Source organism: Ornithodoros turicata, chromosome 10 (genome assembly GCF_037126465.1).
Source record: "Ornithodoros turicata isolate Travis chromosome 10, ASM3712646v1, whole genome shotgun sequence".
Classification (NCBI taxonomy): Eukaryota; Metazoa; Arthropoda; class Arachnida; order Ixodida; family Argasidae; genus Ornithodoros; species Ornithodoros turicata.
Genome location: NC_088210.1, coordinates 19,124,599 through 19,138,719, shown reverse-complemented (window position 1 = coordinate 19,138,719; position 14,121 = coordinate 19,124,599). Strand labels below are relative to the sequence as shown.

The following is a 14,121-nucleotide window of genomic DNA, read 5'->3' as shown; positions in this document are numbered from 1 at the left end:
GTGCCGGTCTAGCTGCAGAACAGAAGGTGGGCAACCAGAGCAATGTGTGCAGTGGCGTATCTAGAGCTACCTGCGCCCATGGCAACATGGTTAATATGATGTCCTTGGGGATGCGTTTTCGTGTGGTCCGCACTAGGTTTCACACTACAACCTCCCTAATGGCGGGTGCTTTAGATCATTTATGAATGTGCCAGGTTGAGTGCCCGACCTGGCACATTCACACCCGACCACATAATGGCGCCCCTGTTCACCTGGCGCCCATGGCACCTGTCCACACCTGCCACACCCTAGATACGCCACTGAATGTGTGTTGGCCAAAGTTATGACTAAGGTTATGACTAAACATTTATGTCCTTCGGTGACATCCTCAGGATGAGTGAGGGATGTCAGCATGTTCTTGGGGATAAGGACAACGTTGTACTTGCTACATTAGCACTTCCTGTTCCTTGCCACACCCTGAACAGGATTACACCACAAACAGTTAGAAGCTCGCTCCAGTTTATTCAGGAAAACCCATGTATGCCCAGTGTCCAGTATATTGACACTGCATGTAACCATCTGCATACCTGCATGGTTAGTTTTCAGCCTAATGAAAAGCAAGATGCTGCTGGTCTCCAGCCCTGGCCAGCCTTTATGCATTGATCACGTAGCCTTTCAGGATGCTGAACGCACACTACAGTTTGTTAAATGCAGGAGTAAAAAATTTGAGAGTGTAGCCAGAATAGACTAGTGCTTAATAATTGCACCAGAAGATGAAAAGGTGCAACATGAGATTCCTCGGTCATTTTTTTCTTTTCTTTTTGCCAGAACGTGTTGAAATAATCGTAACACATGCAGGTCGCATACACTCCCAAGCTCAACCACGTTCTCATACACGCACAGAATAAGGTCCGATAGACAAAGCGTGCTGTACGGAGACGTTCACACAAACGTAATCGTAGTTCAGCAACTAGAAATCCTTTAGGAGCACAAGGGGAGGAGCCAAACGACCTGTGGAGAACAGATCTCGAGTTCACAGCTTGCTCAACAGAGTCATGCCGCAAGAGCACCCATAGGGTCCCATGCAGGAAGCACTTTTGGGTCCTTATTGGCGACAGAGAGCACACCGGGCGAGACGAATTTCTTGTCGACTACAACTTCAAACGTGAACTCCTTGAACCACTCCTGGGTCATGGCAAGGTACCCTGTAAGTGCCACCAGAGCCAGAAAAATTTAGGCTTAGAAATACGGATATAGAAAGAGTGAAAGTTCTGAATTCTACGGTGAGAATTTTAGCAACTCAATCCAATCAATAGTCTATTTGGTATACTGCCTGTATACATTAGCCTGATTACTGCAAACCACCCCTCTACTATTAATTACTACTATTATTAGTACTACTACTTACTAGTATTACTACTACTATGTACTACCCATTCTTTTATGGCACACCATGTTTACTCACCCTTGTTACCGATATCATCCCCCCAAGAGTTTTCCACACGGAACTTCACGGGATTGTTGTCATCCTGCATAACATATTACATGCATGTGAAAAACTAATATGAGCGCTACAGAGGAACAAAGTGCATCTGTAAAGTCTGCTAGTCATGACTGGGGCACAACCAGCACAAGTCACAGCTTGGGTCCTTTCTTGATATTTTTCTTTTTTGCATTCCATGGCGCACTGATCTTGCTGCTTCTAAGGAATACTTAGGATTCATGCTATATGACGTAACAAACTTTTTCCAACACAACTGGTTAACAAGTATGGAATGCAATATGGTAGGACCTTGTTATTGTAACTCCGCCTTTAGGGAAACCTAGCTACTGTAAATGCAAGCGCTGGTCCTGAGTGAATTATTGCGCACTCTATGGCTTAATGTACTGATATAAAGGGTGTCTACCAAACTGCTGCCTTCAAATTCCCTTACTTTTCCAGGTTTTCACTGTCTATTTCAAACGAGTTCCCTGACCAAAACATAAGGGAAGTTGGTGCCTGCTGCTACATTTTGATACCCCTCCCAGATCCCTCATAAAACGGATCATATATTGAGTACTAATGAGGCTGCCCCACTTTTCTGCCTCCAAGGTTGTCGTATTGGCGAATTGCTATAATCACGGCAACGTTGCTGAGGCGTGGCCGCTCAACCGCTGATCGGCACTCGCGGTTCACTGTGCATCATCGCAGCACTCGTCTGCGAGTTTCCCTGACTTCAGCTGCTTTTTTTGCAAGTTCCCTGACAATTTCCAGTTTTCCAGGTTGGTGGACATCCTGATATAGTAAACCAGGACAACTCAGTACACTGGTTATAGTAGCAACCTTTTATGCTGTGGTCGCTGCCACAAGAGGCATGGGAGCGGGAGGAACAGACCCAATCAACTTCCAAAGATAGTTGATCCCCTCGAAAGCACACTGCATTAACGCTCGTACAGAAAGTAAGCTTGCTCGAAATGATGGACGGGAATGAAAGAAGACGAAAACAAATCGTCACTGGCTCGCCCGCGATGATGTCAGTTCTAGTCAAGACCTAGTCAACCTGCAGAGCATTTTGCAAAATACGAGTCGTGCTACAAACCAGACGTCTACTTCTGCCAGCTCTACAGTCCTTGTCCTGAGCCCAATAAACCTTTCACTGATTTTCACTGCCTTTAAGTACCATTTATGTGGACTTTAAAGGTTTTTTAGGATGCTCCCGATATAGTAACACTTCTGATATGGTAAATCTATGGCTTGGTCTTGACCAGTTTACTATAAAAGGTTCTACTCTACCAGATGAGTTCACTTACGTCAAGTGAAACCCCAGTGAAGACCATAGCGTGGGACATCATTGACTCTCCATAGAGAAGTCTCTCTGCTTTACTCAGGCCAAGAGTAACACTGGTCCCAAACATTAAGTCATACTCATGCCTGGAAGAAATGAGTATGATGAATGATGATGAAACAGAAATGAGTGATGTAACAGAACCAGGGATCGGAACCGGTATTTTTTTGGGTGCGGTTCGGGTTCGGGTTCAGGCATATTGGTTCGGTTCGGGTTTAGCTCCGCTCAACCGAAATTATTAGCTTGAACCGGTTCAGGTATATCGGTTCGGTTCGGGTTCGGCTCAGGGAGAACCCCACCCCCACACACAGACAAAAAAAAATCTGTCAGCGGTCGGGGCATTTACAGGGATTGGAACAGTTACTTTTTTCGGCATCGGTTTAACCGGTCCACGGGCAGTAATTTTGCTACATGCAAGCAAGCTTACACTCACCGTACACGATTGTAGGAGAAAGGTGTGAGATAACCGTTCAGGTGAGCAAAAAAAAGGTCGGTCAGTAGTACAATTAATTCACCTCTGAACCGATTCCCGAACCGGTAACCGTATCAATTTTTTTCGGTTCAGTTCCGGTTCGGCTCAGGACAAGCAAAAAAATCGTTCGGGTTCGGTTCGGTTCGGTTCGGGTTCGTCAGAAAATAACGTTTTTTTCCGGTTTTCGGTTCGGGTTCAGTTTCGGTTCCGATCCCTGAACAGAACTGCTAAGTAGCTTACAAAGTGAGGTCTTGTATACCACGCTTCCTGTCAAACCGCTTCTGAATTTGGCAACCAAACCAAACAGCCTGGGGAATGAGTACAACATGAACATGATCAGTCACAGAATCAGTCACATGTTTCAGCGCGTGTATAATACCTCATTTTCTTTTATAGAGTCTACGACGGCCTGCATGAGCACCTCGATTGGTTGATTGACGTAGAGGACTTCTTGTCCACCAACCATATTTCCCAGGTACTCCACCGTGTACGTGTTTTCGTAAGGGCACGTAGGCCGAGGGTCGTTCACCAAACAGATCTGCAAGTCGAAATTTTGTTGCGTTAGCAAAATAAGGAGTTATGTAGGCCAGTGCGAATAGTAAGCTTGAAATCGAAGCGAAGAGTTACATGTCGGAAGCGAACAGTTATCCAATTGAAGCATACATCATATGTACAGCTCGAATCAGAGTTAACTTGAACGCCATTCCTGCCTGCGGACCCCTGCGGTACTCATAAGAAATGACGGCGGAGGGCATTACAAAGGCGATGTTCCAGAGACGTACCAACAGGGGTGCGAGAGGGGCAGCATAAAGTGTACATGTATATTTTGTGGGAGAATTATTAAACGGGCATTGTTAAAAATGGGCATTTCTGGCGTCATGACAAATGCTGCTTCCCCTTAAGACTTTCTGAACGGATTTTATTTGGACATCTCTCCGATTCTAGATTTGGATATACTGTATACAATCGCATATTTGATTTACAATTAGAATGGACTACACAATTTGGTATTTCACACAGCTTTGTGGTGTCTACGCCAATATCGCAGTGATTAGGCCAACATTTAAAGAAGTATTCAACAAAGTTATTCACTTTTACGCACTGCAAATCTTGCATTCTTGTCGTTCTAGGAACCATAATACAATTAGAGCTTCGTGTTTCGGGATTAAAACTGGTACATCCCTAATTTAGAAATAAAAAAATAGAAAAGGCTCCAGAATTCCCCCCCCCTCCACATCCAGGAATGGCGTTTAATCTAGAAAAGTCGGACACTAAGCAAGGTCAATCAACTTGCCTTATCATCTACGTTAAAATGTTGCTTAACGTACTTCTCGTAGAACTCGACAGGTGTGATGGGGCCCACTTTGCAGTAGGTCTTGTTCTTGTTGTAGTACTCCCACGTAAAAGTGGAAGGTGGGGAACCCAGGCAGATTGACACTATACGGTAACACTGAAAATGCAGGAAGAAGCAACGATTGTCAGCAGCAGCAGCAACATCATCATCATCAACAATCATTATCATTGCAATGACGCGCAAAAGGTACGAGTACGTACGGTTTCCGTCATGCCTTTGATCCGTACTGCTATGTCTCCATCTGAAGCACCGCTCTCCACCATCTGCCTCAGGTCTCTTGCATACTCCCGCAGCTGGAAATATTGGCAACCTTGAAAGTGGAGCTCCACTGATCTGCGAGCGGCACTAAAATGGCTCCGTGTGCTCCATGTGAAAAGCATAGACTTGCAACCTATTTCCCTTCAAGGGGCATTTTAACAGTGACACCAAAGCAAAAGGAACTGGAGTCATCTGTTGCGTCATCATGATTCATGAGTGGACGGACCTGCTCTTTATGCTCCTCTCACCTTCTCATGTAGGCCAACAACTTAGAGCTCTCTCTCACTGGTTCCCGCAAACGATTTGTCCAATCACAGTGGGAGATCATTTGAGGAAAGCAATTGGAGGCCTCTCTGCATTCTTGAGGAGTAGAGGGAGAGGGAATGCTTAAATTGCGGATTCTCGGGCGCATAAACGACGAACGCGTTGCTGTTCCTTTCAGGAGAAGAAGTTCTCAAGAATGGCAGCAGTGTGGAGCAGCCTCCGATTGGTCTCCTCAAAAGATTTGCCCAATCATTGCGGGAGATCATTTGAAGAAACCAATGGGAGGCTGCTCCACATTTTGAGAAGGAGCGAAGAGGGAGGGTGTCCGGACAGGTACTCTTGCGTTGGTGTCGAGGTAACCGCACCTTTCATCGTGAGGGCAGCATCAGATGGCGCTGAGAGGTGGGTTTGATTTTTGGTTTCAATTTTTCGTTTGGTCACCTCTCTGGTACAACAATTTCACATTTTTCAGTTGAATTTACTCTACGTGTGCGGCTTTAACGGCTCAGTGGCGTTGCCGCTTGTGACAAGCCGACTCTCCTAGATGCAGTCACTGCGGTCACCCTTCTTCATTGACTGCACTACCACCCTTTCCGATCCACACTTTCAGTCTTTCTCAGTCAGCTGGACTCTCAAACTGCCTGGTCTGTGGTGAAATCCAGCCCACCAACGCTCCGCCCTAAATGCTCTTCTGAAGTTTTTGGACAATGTAGGACTTCGGTCCTCACTGTGAGGAGACTCAACATTCCATTTCACCACATTATCGCAAGCAATGGGGTACATAAACAAAATACAGAAAACGACACTGAAGATTTTAGTTTAAGTTTAATTTGTACAAGCTTTCGCGTGGAGAACGCGAAAGCTTGTACAAATTAAACTTAAACTAAAATCTTCAGTGTCGGTTTCTGTATTTTGTTTATGTGATCTACAGGACTTGACTCCCCTCTTCGTATAAGCAATGGGGTAGCGTATCACCCCTTGCGATGAAACTCCCCGCTCGTCATCATTTAAATAAAGTTGTTGTTGTTGTTCCTCGATGTTCTGAAAATAAGTACCGCAATTTCACGCATATTAGCCATGGCCTACGCGCGATTTTTGTTCCCGCGGGCGCTCTGCGGCTTATCCACCAGTGCGGCTTATCTGATGCGTAATCGTGCATACGCCGCGGCTAACACGCAAGAAATTATGGTAAACGCTTTTCGTACAGAACATCAATGTCACGCAACATATGATTGGTGAACCGCCGGAAACATGTGCTCGTCAAGGTGAGGAAATACGGCAACAGACTGCCCGTACAGCAAAGCAGACATACTTTACTCTTCAAGGTGGCATTCATCTGCATTGTACTTTCAGAGCAGAAACTCTCCGGGAAGTTCTTCTTTGGCACAAGGCCGTACTTCTTGACAATGTTGCACAGCATATGCCACTGGCCCCCATCTTCTGTGGGATTATACAGCAGAAACGACACGAGACGGCCATCCACGGGTTCTCCCTTTCGAGCAGTTGTAACCATGTTGTTGAGGAAAAAGTTGCATCTTTCAACCTGGAACAGAAGAGTAGCGCAAGCTATCATATAATTCTACTTCACACAACAAGGCGATGCATACCGTAGTTTGTTCTCGAAGCATCAATGCATCGATATCTGTTTGCATACATCCCAATCAGGGTACCTACCAAACTGCATCCTCCAAATTCTCAGACTTTTTCAGATTTTCACTGACTACTGTGTAGAGCCTGAAGTTTTAGGGTTTTACCCGATTCTTCCCCGAATTTGCACACCGAATTGAAGGTTCACCCTTTAGGGTGAAACCTGATTTCTACCCGACAAATTCCCCTCACTGGGATGTCTGTAGGAATGCATTATCTTACTTGTTTGGCAGCAATTGCAGTTAAATCACCGTTTGTACCAAACCATTACAGCTACTTTGAGTAACTGAGCCCGATTTCTCCCCGAATTTAGCATACCGGGAGTTTTCTCACCCGAATTCGCATGGATTTAGTGCACACGTTTATTTACCCGATTTTTACGCCCCTGAATTTAGAAAAAAATATTTCCCGAAAACTTCAGGCTCTATGTATAAGTGGTTAAATATGCGTGCTCAATAATTCGCGAACTTGTGAGTGGTCAGGATGAGGCAATAATTCGCGGAACCTTAAATTTGTGGTACCCTGACTTTCGACCCTGCACCAGGCGTCGTAGGAGCCCTCCACCTCGAACTTCCGGCAAGAAGTTAACAAAACGTATCACAGCTGGGCGGTAACCCGTTCCATTTGTCTTCCTCTAGCGCCCTCCCGACTCAGAGCTGCGATCTCCTTACTCGGCTGGTATCTGGTGTGCGGAGCAGGTACGATTGGCATACGATAGTGAGTCTGATTTGCGTGCCTGCATGCTCAAACTCATATATGCTGGCTGGATGATCCAGGCTTACAAAGAACTGGAATCACAGGATGCAGAAATCCGCATGGGATTCTTGAGGGGATCAGATTCAGATCAGATTCAGATTTTTTGGGGATCTCTTCGGGGACCCTTTAAGAGAACCAATTTTTTTTTCCCCCTGCAGAAGGGAGACTTCGTATACGGTGCCTAATTTATAACCCTTGTCTTTTTCTTTTTGTTAAAGGTCACTTATTAGTGAGACTGCCGTACTTTTCTGCTTCTGAGCTTGTATCGGCGAACTGCCAATCGCAGCACCGTTGTTGCGTGGTCGCTCAACCACACTGATCAGCACTTGCAGATGCAGATGCGATGCAGATGTGATTCGCTGCATATCGTCATGGCACTTGTCTGCGATATTCCCAGACTTCAGCTGCTTCTTGACAGCGTCCTTGACAATCCCCTCACTTTTCCTGTCGCATAAAAATTCCCTGACCATTACCGGTTTTCCAGATTTTCCAGGTCGGTAAACACCCTGCCAATTTACCGAATTTCAGTTTCACTTTTCGTCAACCTAAGCTCTATAGCTTACAGACGGCATTGTAAATCACTGGAATCCACACCATTTGAAATTTGCACGCAAAGAGATGTGTATGTGTGAAGTCAGGTTGGAAAATGAGGCCACGGCGTGGCTTCTCCTTTTCCAGGGTTTCCCACGGCCCGCCGAAGAGTGTGTAGAGGAGGGGGAGAGTATGTGAGGAGGGGGAAGAGGAGGAGGAAAGGATGGCAACATGTCACGAAAATGTTGCTCCCCCACTGTAGGTGCTGGTCCCTCTGCCAACTGTCAGGACAAAAAACTAGTAACTGTGGAAACATGTTGGTTCCAAGCTAAGGAGCTCACAGGAAGTGTTGTTTGAAGTGAAATGCTCACAGACATACATTATTGCAATGATGTGAGGTAGTTAACTCTTCCTTTGAAATAGACAAAGCGAAAAGTTTCACTTACTTTGTCCCAGAAGAAGAGATATGACTGACTGAATTCGAATTCTTCCAACTCGTAATGGCGCATCATAGGTATACGGGTAGCGTTCAGGTAGGCAAAAAGCCAACAAATGCCACTGCTTTTCTGGTTTGTACCTGGCTTGCCCTCTGGGTCCACCTAGGTTGACACGACAGAAAGAGACAACTTTTACTCGACATTCTACAGCACGGTAAAGCAGCTGCAACTTACTAGAAATGTGCCTAGCTCAAAGCAGCGTTGGGGGAACTCGTTACTGTAACAAAGTTACCTTTTTTTTCAGTAACTTTTAACAACTCATTACTTTTGAGTTCCACTAACTTCATGAGGAACCCGTGTTGTCTTTTAGGGAACTTGGTGCAAATTCCTTTTATTCAATTGTGGTGCATAAGTAGCAAGAGCTGTGTCCCCATCTCTGTTGAGACAGCCATGTGCACACCAGTTGCACGTGCACAACACCAATTAGTCTTCGTCTGACTCTGCACCTTTGTTGTTGGGCAGTGAAGGCTACAAATTCAGGTTTGCCCTTGCAATAGGTGACACAGGTGGAGTCCATCACAGTGGCCAGTAGCCATATTTTCTATTGGTGGAGGGCACTGTGTAGCTATATAAATGCCACACTTCGTTCTACGAAACATTTGCAGGGATGACAACTCATCCAACTTAAGAAGCTGATCCTTGCTTTGTTCTCCACTGAAGAAGTTTATTAGGACACCAAAATCGTAGAGCACCAGCCTAAGGAAGTACGTAGATTTACATATTTTTTTTTTTATCATGTTCACAACAGGTACAATTCTGATGTATCAAAACTATTCTAGAACATTTTGCACCACCCGGTGTGGCATCGAGGTCTGGAGTAAAGTAATCATACAAAGGTAAACAACAGAAGCGTCCTCATTACGTAGGAAGTAACTAGTTACCATTTTAAAATAACAAACATCTCTCCATTGAGCAACTTCTTTATCTCAAGGTTAGAGCAATAGCCTGGACTAACACCAAAGCTGAAACAGTTTCACATTTTCTTACAATGCTCAGAGTCACAGTGAAGAATATTTCACTTAAATTTGCAGTCAATTATTTTCAACTGAATGTTAGAGCAAGGGCTCTTGCTGCTGTACATGTAGTCGCCATAAATAGCTTCCTGTTTTAGTTTCGCAAAGCTGTCATGCCTAAACATCGGAGACAAAACTTGGCGATTCACGTTTTATAATACCTCAAAACCAACCTTATCTCGACTGCACACGCTTGTGGTCCTAGCTCATAGTTACGGCACCGTAAAACCTCAACAGGATGCAAACATGTCATTTCATTCTTCCTTTTTATCTTTGAAATGACCATGATCCTGTCAATAAAGTTGTGCAAATAGCGTGGTGCTTTAAAGCTGGGTGATAAGACAAGAAGCGAATGAGCAGCGTGACTCAACCACTACTGGCTTTTTTTTTTTTTTTTTGCTGTTTGGCATTGTGCAGATCAATGCTTACCAAATATATTTGCGAAAGGTAGCTTTCTCAAGTTAAGTGGCATTACACATTGGTGGTCGCCTTCAAAGTGAGCGGCCTTTGACGACTTCTCCACAGAAACCGGCTATTAGCCACGGCTTATGCACGATTTTTTTTTATCTCACGGGCGTTCTGTGGCTTATCCACCGGTGTGGCTTATCTGATGACTATTTTTCCCTGGTATTTTCCCCATACGCTGGTTTTAACAAAAGGGCCAACAGTGTCTCTGGAACAGCACTGCCTTCGAATGCACAAACAATGTGTAACAGGGGCGCGTCAAATTCGAGTACACTAACCATCCTGGTGCCTTCCCCCAAGCAGCTTTAACGAAAGTGGTGACAGTGATTCATGTCTTCTGGAAGGCCACTGACCCGTCGATCCATGAAAAACATACAACAAGGGCAGTCCGATCTTGGTAGAACACTAGAACTGACCTCCTTTGTTGCACACCATGCCGACCCCTGCCTACCCCGGAGTATGGACCACAGGGTTTATGGCCTTCTCTATGGTCTCCCTTGTCTCACAAATTAGTCGCGTCGTACTGCCCGTGGCTTATCTGCTCGAAAATTTTCAAAATGTTCCCAAAAACGAGTCCCGCGGCTTATACTCGTGAAATTATGGTACAAGTGCATCCTGGTGCACAAGAGTTATTTCGAGGCTCAGAAAAGCAGCCGGACTGCTATGTTGTGCCTGTAGCTACGGTCAGCATGCCTTTCTGTTTTTCTCCTTGCGGTTGTATTTGGCTGGGGGAGTTGGCTGCTGCTGTGCACATCCATGTAATTTTCTCGGGAAACAGTGACAACAAGAAACAAACTGTGACAGTTTCTGGAGGCAGTATGTCCATATCATGCGGTAAAAATATGTCCAACATGAAAGGTGAAAGGATTAGCCAGCTGTAGGGATCGAACCCACATCTTCTCGATTACCGGTCCAGGTCTCTACCAATTGAGCTAAGCTAACACGCCTCTCCAGCGACTTTCGGGGTGCGTCATCTGAAGGGACGACAAACCAGCCACTCACTCTCATTCACCCTCCTTTCACCCTTACATTTTTTGCTCACTCATACACACATTCATACGACAGAAATCAACGCAAGCGGCACCTGTTGAACGAGAGAGAAACTGATGTTCTGAGGCTGGAACAACATCCAGCAACATCCGGTAATCCAGAAGATGTGGGTTCGATCCCTACAGCTGGCTAACCTTTTCAGAGACTTTCATCTTTCATCGTTGATTTCTTAGGCAATTTGAGGCTTTGTTTGTATCTGTCCCTTCTATGTTGTTCCAGCCTCAGAACATCAGTTTCTCTCATGTCCAACATGCCATCCATGCTCCTTTGAACACAAAATGTGCTGAAAAGGAGTTGCGCGTTTTGCCTCAGATCGTTCATGCAACTCAAAGCACAGTTTTTATGCTTACCTTGTGACTGAACACATGAGCTGTGTTCCTAGCACCTGCACAGGAGACCAGGACATCCTTGAGATCCACCTTGGTACAGACATTCTGTGCTAGCCTGTTCTTCGGATCCTTGTCGAAGGCCTTCTGGAAGTCCTCCAGGGCATCCTTAGTCAGAGCTGGAATAAGAAGGGTAGCCTCGTTGCACACTTAGCAACAAAAAGAAACCTTTTCAATCATACTTTAGGAAATAAATAAAGCATCGTGAGCAATTCCTGGGGCGGTGTTAGGGGGAGTGGAGGGGTGCTGGGAAAATCACTGGTTATCCGTTAGTAACTTTGAAAAGAAGTTGTTCATGCGAGCTAACAAAGCTTTTTGCTGATGGCATTTTCAACTTCAACTACACGCTCTTCGCATTTCTTTGATAGCGAATTCCAACTAAGGCGTCATATTATCATGAAAGTAACGAGTTCCTTTTGAGAGTATTGAATACTCTACCTTAAATACTAAGGATTGGGAGCAGTGCCCCCGAGATGCTGTCAATTTTGCATGTCATGCCGTAGTGTTGACTGTGATGACACATAGGGACGTGAGCTACTAGGCAAATCCTAGTGAGCCGCGTTGACGGGGGGGGTCACAGCTCCATGCAATTTACCAGTTGCAAGTCGCCCAGCCTGGATTCCATTTTGACAAAAGAGCTAATAAGATACCGGGGATGCTTAGAAGACCCTTGCAGCAAGAAAAAGAAGAAAAAAAGATAAGAAAACTGAAACCTGAATATGGAACGGTCACTGGACCCATGCTGATGAATGTTGCGCCTTGCATGCATAGTGCATAGCGCACATTTCATACAATCCCTCCCCAATGAAGACAGCAGCGCTCGTCTCACCGAAACTCATTCCTCTCTTCTGCTGTGGAGTAGTATGAGTAGCCTGAAAGTTTTCTCCCAAGAACAGCAGTTTCGGATGACCGTACCAAGGACTCTACGCTGTAGTTGTACTGACAGTACTCTCACTGTACCCACAGACTGCGCCAAAATGACCAATACAACCAAGAACCAAGACCTGACAGTTGACACGACTAAACGAGTACAGCACTCTTCCCATATCGGGCACTCCACCTGAGAACGAGAGTATTGCTATAAACCGGAAGTAGAAAGCCGTCTCGTTGAGCCTGGGGTGTTCTACTGGCTGTACCAATCGTGCGCTGTACACTATGGCTTTGAGGCGCAGGTTCTAAGCGTTCTAAGACCAACCATTGCGCAGTTCCCCTTCATTCATGTGTACTATTGTGACACATCCTTGTGGAAAGCTCGTAAAGTTTATTGCGCGTTTTTCTAGACGATTCATTCGGCAGATTTTCATTAGTTTTTTAAGTCGACAAAACTTTTCTGTCTTCTGACCACGCCTGTCCATTAGAAATTTTCAAGAGATTTGGTCATTCACTTGATTTAATGTGAACTTTCGTAATCGCCACTTGTCATCCATGCATGGCCAAGAGGAGCGTACATGACGGGTTCCAATCTTTCAGCTACTTCCCCTTAGTCGTTCACGGTTCCATTTTCTGATTGTTGAAGGAAGATTAAACCTGCCAATTTGAAAATTTCAAAACGATTCGTGAATTTCTTGATTTTCTGTGAATTTTCGAAATCGCCACTTGCCATCCGTGTATGGCCAAGAGGAGCGTGCATGACGGGTTCCAATCTTTCGGCTACTTCCCCTTGGTCTACGTTGACAGTTCCACTCTCTGACTGTTGAAGGAACATTAAACCTGTCAATTTGAAATTTTCAAGACGATTCATCAATTCCTTGATTTTCTGTGAATTTTTGAAATCGTCACTTACCATCCATGTATGGCCAAGTGAAGTGGGTATTCCCGAATGTAAGTATTTTTCGCAGGAAAGACCAGTTCGCGCTCTGCATATGTGCATGACAATGTTCTACAACAAGTTCAAGTTGTAGATGTTCAGCTGCAATGAATCTCATGGGAAATAAAGAAATTTGAACATGCTTCATGTATCTCGCCTTGTTCTTGCAGCACATAACGTCATCAGCAAATATTTCGCCGAATACCGCCGGTTCTTGGTGTTAGGAAAATTGGCATTTTTTTTCCTGCCGTATTTACGCTTGACCACTATACAGTCCTGTCTCGATTATCCGGACACCTCGGTAGTCGTCCCTTTTCGCCTGTGGGTAACAATAGTTCAGGATAACCGAATCAAGCAGACTTCCGGAGAAACCCGAAAAATCTGTGGGGCATTTTTATAGCTCCAGAAAACGAAACAAAGAAAAGATCGTTACTTCAAAGCATATATGCTTCGAAGACGCATGCGAAAGCGAGGTGCTTGAAATTACTAGGCACGAGTGTGACAAAATTTTGGTCCTAGCTAGTAGATGCGAAGCCCCGAAAACTCCCCGGAAATTTTGGGGAAAAAAACGTTCTTTTTTCGGGTTTTTTCCTCGTCTCCGGAAAAATTGCCAAAAATTTCCAGGCGACAAAATTCAAAAATATAAAGTTTCAAGCCTTTGATGCATTCCAACCCGCCAACAGTGCCTTAGATGCCTCTAATCCGCCAATAAGCACCAACTTAGAGCACCGATCACCATCGCGTTCACATAATGTCGGAGTTCTGGTTCTATCTCTATATCTCTATGTTCTGGTTGGAGTGGACCATGCGCATATGG

General features: G+C 45.1%; 1 protein-coding gene across 2 annotated transcripts; it reads right to left on the bottom strand.

Moving 5' to 3' along the window:
• Positions 1 to 481: 481 nt before the first annotated feature.
• On the bottom strand, positions 482 to 12,540 carry LOC135370821 (bleomycin hydrolase-like). 2 transcript variants are annotated; one of them, XM_064604685.1, is made up of 11 exons: positions 12,327 to 12,540; positions 11,462 to 11,616; positions 8,533 to 8,685; positions 6,465 to 6,695; positions 4,831 to 4,923; positions 4,571 to 4,726; positions 3,656 to 3,814; positions 3,517 to 3,584; positions 2,770 to 2,890; positions 1,445 to 1,508; positions 482 to 1,184 (listed from the first exon to the last, which is right to left on the bottom strand). In XM_064604685.1, the coding sequence occupies exons 1-11, from the start codon at positions 12,334 to 12,336 to the stop codon at positions 1,033 to 1,035; spliced, it is 1,362 nt and encodes a 453-aa protein (XP_064460755.1). In that variant the 5' UTR covers positions 12,337 to 12,540; the 3' UTR covers positions 482 to 1,032. The 2 variants fall into 2 exon arrangements, with proteins under 2 accessions (XP_064460755.1, XP_064460754.1); XM_064604684.1 differs by lacking the exon at positions 12,327 to 12,540 and adding an exon at positions 12,211 to 12,261.
• Positions 12,541 to 14,121: the final 1,581 nt, after the last annotated feature.